An 8,277-nucleotide genomic window follows, 5' to 3' on the forward strand; every position below is an offset into this window, starting at 1 on the left:
AGAGGCGGCGCATCTCAAGGTCTCCGTTCGCTCCGCACATGGGGTTAGGCTTGTGGTGGAGTTCGAGCATGGAACAAGCGGGCGAACAAGGCAGCCTCCTGCCTATATTCGCATGGTTAAATTGTGGAACCCCAAGAATAGGCGAACGCTTATCTTTTGGTGGATTCAGGGGCCTCCATGCTTGGCGCGCGGCATTGCCTCCTCACCATCCCCCTCTCTTTCTCCGCCCGACTCCCCCAGCCCCGATTCCAGTCCCAAATCGTCTCCTTTCCCCATCCATCGAGGAGCTTCTTGGCAAGATGGGGAGGAAGGAGAAGGGATTCATGTGAGGTATTGCAATTTTCTCCATGTCCTGCCTTTCTATTAGCTTGATTTGTTTGCTCGTTGTAGTTTTCTGTTACAACATGATCTGCATTTGTTCAATCCGGGCACAAATTCCATGTATTTGTGCAGTTCACCTGGATAGAGTGGGGCTTTCTCTTGCTGGAAACTGTCAAATCGTTGCAAGACCCATGCGAAGTTAACAATCTTGCCTTTTTGTGCTATAATTGCTCTTTTTTGTTGTTAACTTTGGCCGTTTCACTGGCCTAATGGGAATTGTTCAGTTGGGCCTAGGACGAGTGTTTGACAAAAAAACTACCACTTTAAGGATCTTCGTCCCACAGAACTATCATATTTTAAAAAGTGGTCGAAAACTACCAAAAATTCTTAATTTTGTGACTAAAAACTACCAGTTTCACTTGATGATCGTTTTAGACGATTTAAACAGAAAACTGACAAAACTGGCCCACCCGTCAGGGCTAATGTGGCTGAAAAGTCAATGCCAGGGGAGACTGGCCCACCCGCAGCCGTCGCCTCTCACCTCTCACCCCCACCCGCGCTGCAGATCGACGCCGCCGGACCTGTCCCCTGTCTCGCCGCCAGACCCGTCCCCCCGTCTCGCCGCCGATGGACTCCCGGGGTCCGACGCCTGCTCCCGTCTCTGTCACGGACGCGCCCAAGGCCCCCAAGAAGCAGGCGCGCCACCGGCCTGTAGCGGACGCGCCCGGACCGGCTGCCAAGGACGCGAGTCCGATGACTTGCCGCCGCCGCCCAGTGCCCACACGCGATAGCTCTCCAGGCGCAGGGGCATGGGCTGTCTCGCGCACCAAGACAAGCGGGCGACGGCGCTAGGCACCAGTGACGGGAGGCGGAGATGAGGGGCGACCGAAGGGAACTCCGGCGAGGCGGCGGACGCGAGGCAGCGGATCTGGTCGGCGACGAGCTGCTCAACCTGCTCGCCGCCAGCCCCGACGGACTAGCTTCCGGCAGCAAGGGCTCGCCGCGACGGTGGTCCTGATTCCGGGGGAGGGAGAGCCGGCCTTCGGCGGCAACCAGGATGACGACGACGTGGAGGACGCCTCGCCGGGCAGCAAGGATCTGGCGACCACAGCGTGCAGCAGGGGCGTCTCCCCGGTGGGCGTGTCACCGGAGTTTGACCTCCTTTCCTCCCATGCACAGAAGCTGTTTGTGAAAATGCCAAAGAAAGATAGAGAGAGGAGGAAGAAGAATAACGTGTGGGTCCCACCTGTAATAACGGTCAACTGAACGGTCAACATGTTTAAATCGTTTAAACTGTCTATTACTTGAAACTGGTAGTTTTTAGTCACAAAATTAAGATTTTTTGGTAGTTTTCGACCACTTTTTAAAAAGTGGTAGTTCTGTGGGACGACGACCCCTAAAGTGGTAGTTTTTTGTCAAACACTCGGCCTAGGACCCCTGGTTAGTCCTTTTCAAACAAAATTAACAATCTCGGTAACAATTTTAAGTGTAAGGAAGAATGTGAAATGATAGATGAGGATTGCACATGATATTACATTGTACAGGTTGATGCTTTTCAAACTATAAGCTCTTTACCTGGTATTACACAATCTTATGTAAGTGGATGCACAAGCTTAGATAAGCCAGAGTAGCCCTCAAAAGGTCATGGTGGCTATCGTCTTAGAAACTAAAGTATTTGCAAAATATAAGTGCCTTATCCTGAGTTCATCGAGATGCATAGCTTATCTCGTCTGCTTGGAGATCAGATGGCCAGCACGCAGTTCACCTAGCAACTTGACTAGATGTGTATTTTTGCCAGCACAAAGGGCCAACTAACAACACAAATAAGAATTGGGCAGACGCTCTGCCATCAAATATATATATATATATATATATATTTGATTAATTCTATTGATGTAAATACTAAAAGTGCGCATGGAGTTTTCTGGTAGAGCTCTACTGCTCTTGTCCTCTTATGAAAGTTGACATAAATTGACTTGATATATGAGAAGTGCTGAACTCATACGAAATTATTAAGATTTATAAGTGTATGCATCCTTTCTGGTTGCCAGTCAAGCAATGCTAACCTACCTCATATAATTTTGGTAGTCATGATTCCTGAACATATATCAGCATAATGTTTCATTTATTAACTTGCTAGTTACTTTTCAGGTACCCAATAGTAATGCTATCCATGATAATTATTTGAACTCACCATCGCGTAATTCCTGCATGCCGTGGGATGGAGGAACTGAATGTTGAAGGAGCGCAGAAAGTGGAGGAACTGAATGTCAAAGGGGTGCAGCAAGAGGAGGAACTGAATGTTAAAGGGGTACATCAAGTATCTGTTGTTCCAGACACTGCCGGCTCACTGGAAAACTTGACTGATTCAAAGCCTCTTGTTTCTGTTGTTTTTACTGAAAGTTCCCCAGATGGTCATAACAGACATTTAAGTGAAGATTTAAGTTCGCTTACAATTAATAATATACGTGTGAATGGGGAGGAGATTTGCCACAACCAATCTAAGGGGAATGGTCACAATAGAAATTTCAGTGAAGATATAGGTTCCCTTACAATTAATGAATGTCGTGCAAACAAAGTAGAGGAAAATTGTCATGACCAGCTTGAAGGGAAGGAACAACAACAAATTAGTCGCCATAACTCAGCTGAAAGAAACATTTTTAAGGCAGCGGAGATCGCCGAACGTTTCATTCAGGCTCTAGATAATAGAGTTCTTGTTGAAACTGCAGCACCGATTGAATCTGTTAAAGATGCTGTTAGCAAATTTGGAGGGATTCTTGACTGGAAAGAGGTGATGGCTCTTTTTCTCAAATGTTTATTGTACTTCTTATTGCCTTGTCTTGGCTCTACAAGCTTATGATTTTAATACCTTTTTCAGAGGCGTAAAAATGTTCAACTCAAACTTGACAAGGTGCGGGAAGAAGGCCCCGAGTACCAGAGAAGATTCATAGCTGAAGAAGTTGAGAAAAGCAAAGTTCTGCAGGAGCTGTGTAGCACCAGGCGGATCATAGAAGGGCTGAAATTAAGCCTGGAGAAAGCACAAACTGGAGCATTGCAAGCACAGCAAGATGCAGAGCTCGCTGAGATACGATACAAAGAGATACAACAGGGTATTGCTCGCAAAGAGAGTGCTGCAGTGAAGGCAGAGATTGTTCTTGCCAAAGAACGCTACGCGACTGCCTTAGCAGACTTGCAGTCAGTTAAAGAGGAGCTAGAGCAGCTTGAGAAGGAACACACAGCTTTAATTACACATAGGGAGAATGCTGAGATTAGAGCACATGAATCCACTGCCGCGTCTCAGGAGATTGAGAAGATCGTGGAGGACCTTACCCTTGAGCTCATCTCACTGAAAGAGTCACTTACCTCTTCGCACGCTACCCACATTATAGCAGAGGAGCGAAGAATAAATGTGGCTTTGGCGTATGAGCAAGAAAAGCTGGATTCGCAGAATGAGTTGAAGCAAGCTGAGGAGGAGATTCAAAAGCTGAATGGCGAGATCTCGGCCAATAAAGATCTTGAGTCTAAGCTAGAAGCTGCTTCTGCGTTGCTGGCAAATCTGCAAAGTGACTTTACTGCTTATATGGAAGGGATACTGCCTGAGAAGGAAAGCGAGGTTGGAGAGAAAGTGCGATCCATGGTTAGTGTCCAGATGAAGCTGGCAAAGACCAGGAAAGAGCTTGACGATATGAGGACAAACATCGAAACGGACAAGGATGAGGTGAAAGGGCTGTGGAATACTGCTGCTGCATTACGAGCTGATCTAGAGAAGGAGAAGGCAGACCTCACAGCATTGAAAGATAAAGTGCATCATGCAACAGTTTCTGTCTCGTCTCTCCAGGAAGAACTGAGAAAGACGATGCGTGAACTCAGCGTTGTACAGGAGAGAACAGAAGCGGCTAAAATGCCCATAGAGCTACAGAAGGCTACTCAAGAAACACAACTAGCAAAGGCGAAGGCTCGGTTGGCCTGCGATGAGGTTACAAGGGCTAGTGAAGAGGCAGACCGAGCTAAGGCAGATGTCAACATTGTCCAGTTGAAGCAAGAAGCAGTTTCAAGGGAGATACTCGCGGTTAAAGCATCAGAAGAGATTGCAATGGCCTCAGCAAATGCACTGCAAGAATACAAAGAGGAGGGAGAAATAGATCCCCAAGCTAACCGAGGAAGTGATAAGAGCATGATGGTACCACTTGAAGACTACGATGCGTTGAACAAGAGAGCAAAGGAAGCCGATGACCGAGCTAAGAAGCGGGTTATGGAGGCAGTTGAGAAGATCAAGGAGGCCAAGGAGGGAGAGGTGAGGAGCTTGGATAAGTTGCATCAGCTGACCAAACAGATTGATGAAAGGAGGGAGGCGCTGAGGGACGCGCATGAGAAAGTCATCACAGCACAAGACAACAAGTTGACAATGGAGAACGAGCTGAGGAAAAGAAGAGCCAAGCATGGCCAACATTACACGGCGGGCGATGCCGATCTCGCGATTCCCGGTGTCTGCCTTCTGAATGATAGTGCATGCTCTTTTGATGCAGCGGGATCGTCTGCTTCTCATGCGCAAGGAGGAGGCCTAGGTAGAGCCGACACCATCGCGACAACTGCAGCAGCAGAGCCAAAGGCGCGGAAGTCCTTCTTCCCTCGCTCCATAGCGATGATGTTCATGAATAGGAAGAAGACACATTCGAAGTGAACCTCCGTAGTTTGCTGATTTCCTATGGTATGATCCCTCTGTACATGTATCAAGTAGGTTACACAATTTTTTTTACACCGATTGTACTTATCGTTCAGAAATGAAATCTGATTTCGTCGGTCTGAGCTTGTCACCAACCTTGCAATCTTTTCTCTTTGTCAATGAAGCTGTCTTCGTTAGAATCAGAAGAAGCATACCTCTGAACCTGTTGACAGTGTTTTCTTTTCGTCATTTAGCTTGACGATTTGTTATCTCTCACATGAGCATTTCTGTCTCTGATGGTTTCCAGAGGCTCTACTGCTCCCAGAATGCAAATTAATAAGTCCAAAAAACAGTAAGGCATCAGAGCTGTCTGAGAATTTATAAAGCCATAATAAAATGAAATGTGTTGGGTCTATATTCCTTTTGCTTAAAGTAAGTAAGAACATTTAGCAAAACAACTACACTATTATTTTTGGTTGAACAAGAGAAGTTCACACAACACCGTTGAATCACTCTGCAGCCCTTTCCTGCTTGTAAATTTATGGGGCCATTTGAAAAATCAGTCAAATAGTTTGAGGCCATCGCCGACGTCTTCGCAGTGCCTGACGTGCCGGAGAACGGCGCCGAGGTCCCCCTTCTTCTTGGCCCTGCAGTCGTAGCTCGGCGCCGCGTGGAAGCACGGCTCCATGGACGCCGCCTGCACACAGGGCTGGTCGGCCGCCGTCTGGTTCCTCGGCGCCAGCAGCAGCCACGGCTTCACCCCGGCGAGCCCGTGCCCGACGTACCCCACGGTGGACCAGCCGCTCACCACCGACACGTCGCAGTAGCTCTGCAGGAACATCTCCACCACCGCCTTCTGGTTGCGCGAGAGGTTCCCAGCGCCGCCGCCGACGGGCTGCAGCACGCTGACGGTCTCCCCGGTCACTGTCGCGTGCTCGTAGTACGTGGACCTGAGCTTCTCGGCGTACTCCGGGTGCTCTGAGCTGACGAGCACCGCCTTGGACGCCGCCGCCTCATGGAGGACGCCCGGGGTCGTGTCGACCGCCGGCAGGATCTTCTCCTGGCTCGTCATGCATGCCGAGACCTGCTTGAAGTACTCCTCGAACGGCACGGGGTTCCAGGCGAAGGTGGTGATCTGCAGCCCGATCTTTTCTTGGAAGCTGCTGGCCATGTACGACGTGTAGTAGCTCGTGATGAGCTGCCACACCTCGTTGGACGGGTGGAAGAGGTACCTCCCGACGTGGTGGAACGCCGTGTCGCTCGCCGGGAACATCCACCGGAGCTCCTCCTCGAACCGCGGCACCAGGAACAGCCCCGGCGCGAAGTAGAGGTTGGAGCGCAGGATCACCCAGTTGACGTTGCCGAGGACGGCCTGGTCGTCGTCGCAGAAGAAGAGCTGCTCCGCCTGCCGGTAGTCGTGCTCCAGGTGCACGTACGCGTACGGCGGCAGCGACTCCGCCCGCAACCCCAAGCCGGCGGTGGGCTCGCCGTCGCTCTTGTCCTTGTTGGCGGGCCGGATGAAGTTCCCGTAGCTGCGGTCGCTGCCTCGGCGGAGCCCCTTGATGCGGTCGGCGAGGAAGCCCCCGGCGGGGAGCTCCCACGTGGCGCCCGGGAAGGGCTCGCAGAAGAGGCCGGCCATGTCGTCGGCGAGCTGCAGGAGGAGGACGCGGCGGGTGAGCAGCGCGTAGAGGAAGGCGGACGCGATGGAGAGCACGCGGTCGCCGATGTGGCCCGAGGTGGGCGCCCACACGAGGTAGCGGCACTCCACGAGGCCCATGCTGTGCGGGGAGGGCAGCTGCATCAGCGACTTGTTGTAGGAGAGCGTGCCCGGGCCGCACTTGCGGTGGAGCGCCTCGTACTTGCGCAGCCGGGACGTCAGGTACGGCGACGGCGAGTGCGGCGACGCCCTGCGGCGGTGGAGGGACGACGCGTACCGGCTCAGGCAGGCGCCCTCGCTGATGTCCGGCGACAGGAGCCCGCCGAGCAGCCTGTCCCGGCTCGCCGCTGAAGACTCTGGCTGAGCCGTCGCATTCTCTGAAGGAAACCATCGTTCGTCAAGGAGTGAGTGAGTGAGTGGACATATATATGCCATGTGTGATCATGGTCATGTGTGAAAATGCGATCGTTGTGTCATGTACCGTGGCGCGAGGTGACGCTGACGCCCAGATGCCACACGTCCGAGAGGTTGGGGGAGAGCGCGAGGAAGAGCGGCAGGGAGAAGAAGCAGAGCGCCAGGAGCAGCCCGACGACGAGCCACACGGCGCTCCTCGTGGCTGCCGGTGGCTGCGGCGGCGGCGGCCGGCGGGACACCCGCGTCGTCGCCGGCTTGCTCTCCATTGATTGGATTCTTCCTTCGCCGCGATGGAGCGCCTTGCTTGTGCAGGAGCTCAACCGAGCATGCTTGGAAGTCACTAGCCCAGCCGAGTAAAGTTGACGGGGAATGCAGACTTTGGGGTTTCACCTTTTTGCCGATCCAAGTAACGACGGACGTATACGACGTTGTGTGAGACGCAAACTTGCGTTGTTTATGCGTAGACTCTCGCATTTCTCTTCTTTCAACTGCTTCGCAGTGAATTCAGCGCCTCGAGCTGAGTGAGTGGCCGGTGTTCTCTGTGAACATCGAGCTGCTGTCATGTCGCACGCAGTTGCTTTCTCTTTCTTCAAAAAGGCCAAAGCTCGTGAAAGTCCTCTTCTGCGCCCCCGAGCTCGGGGATGAATAGTAAAATAATAAAAATGAAGAAAGAAAAAAAAATCTAAATTTCTTCTGGGCAAACTTCAACAAATGTTTTGTAAGTTTGACAAATTTCATCACGAAATGATATCCACAAGATCAATGATTTCCAGCATGGATCCACATTCGCTCCACAAGATCACTGAGCAATCATACAGAGATACGAGTAAACAGAGATCAATTAATCGATCGGCAGCCAATTAGCTGTACTTTATGGTCTCCCTGGACACTTTATGGTCTAAGTTCTTGCTGATAAATTATTTATCCTCTCCCTGGACATTAGCACAGCTACATGATAAACTCATGTTGATTTAGAATACAGTCCTACGTATGCTCCTGCTCATAATTTGGAATGTTCGGCTCATGAAACTACGGCCCTTTGAAGAACTATTTACAGTTTCTTTAGACATTATTTTCAATTTTTATGTTTCTTATTGGGAGAAAAAATCATTTACTTATAAGACCAACTGTTTTTTCTGCGGGGTAAAATATTGGACCAGCAAAAACGCTAGAAGGACACTTTATGGCAACACTTTATGGTCTAAATTCTTGCTGATAAATT

General features: G+C 50.7%; 2 protein-coding genes across 3 annotated transcripts; one reads left to right on the forward strand and one right to left on the reverse strand.

Moving 5' to 3' along the window:
• On the forward strand, window positions 1-5,124 carry LOC119301827 (protein WEAK CHLOROPLAST MOVEMENT UNDER BLUE LIGHT 1-like). Of its 2 annotated transcripts, XM_037578803.1 has the most exons (4): window positions 1-330; window positions 454-519; window positions 2,473-3,112; window positions 3,200-5,124. In XM_037578803.1, the coding sequence occupies exons 3-4, from the start codon at window positions 2,543-2,545 to the stop codon at window positions 5,000-5,002; spliced, it is 2,373 nt and encodes a 790-aa protein (XP_037434700.1). In that variant the 5' UTR covers window positions 1-330; window positions 454-519; window positions 2,473-2,542; the 3' UTR covers window positions 5,003-5,124. The 2 variants fall into 2 exon arrangements, with proteins under 2 accessions (XP_037434700.1, XP_037434699.1); XM_037578802.1 differs by lacking the exon at window positions 454-519.
• A 284-nt stretch (window positions 5,125-5,408) lies between these two features.
• Window positions 5,409-7,321, reverse strand: LOC119299602 (galactoside 2-alpha-L-fucosyltransferase-like). Its single transcript, XM_037576787.1, has 2 exons — window positions 7,123-7,321; window positions 5,409-7,018 (listed from the first exon to the last, which is right to left on the reverse strand). The coding sequence occupies exons 1-2, from the start codon at window positions 7,319-7,321 to the stop codon at window positions 5,544-5,546; spliced, it is 1,674 nt and encodes a 557-aa protein (XP_037432684.1). The 3' UTR covers window positions 5,409-5,543.
• Window positions 7,322-8,277: the final 956 nt, after the last annotated feature.

The sequence above is a fragment of the Triticum dicoccoides genome, chromosome 5A (genome assembly GCF_002162155.2).
Source record: "Triticum dicoccoides isolate Atlit2015 ecotype Zavitan chromosome 5A, WEW_v2.0, whole genome shotgun sequence".
Taxonomy (NCBI): domain Eukaryota; kingdom Viridiplantae; phylum Streptophyta; class Magnoliopsida; order Poales; family Poaceae; genus Triticum; species Triticum dicoccoides.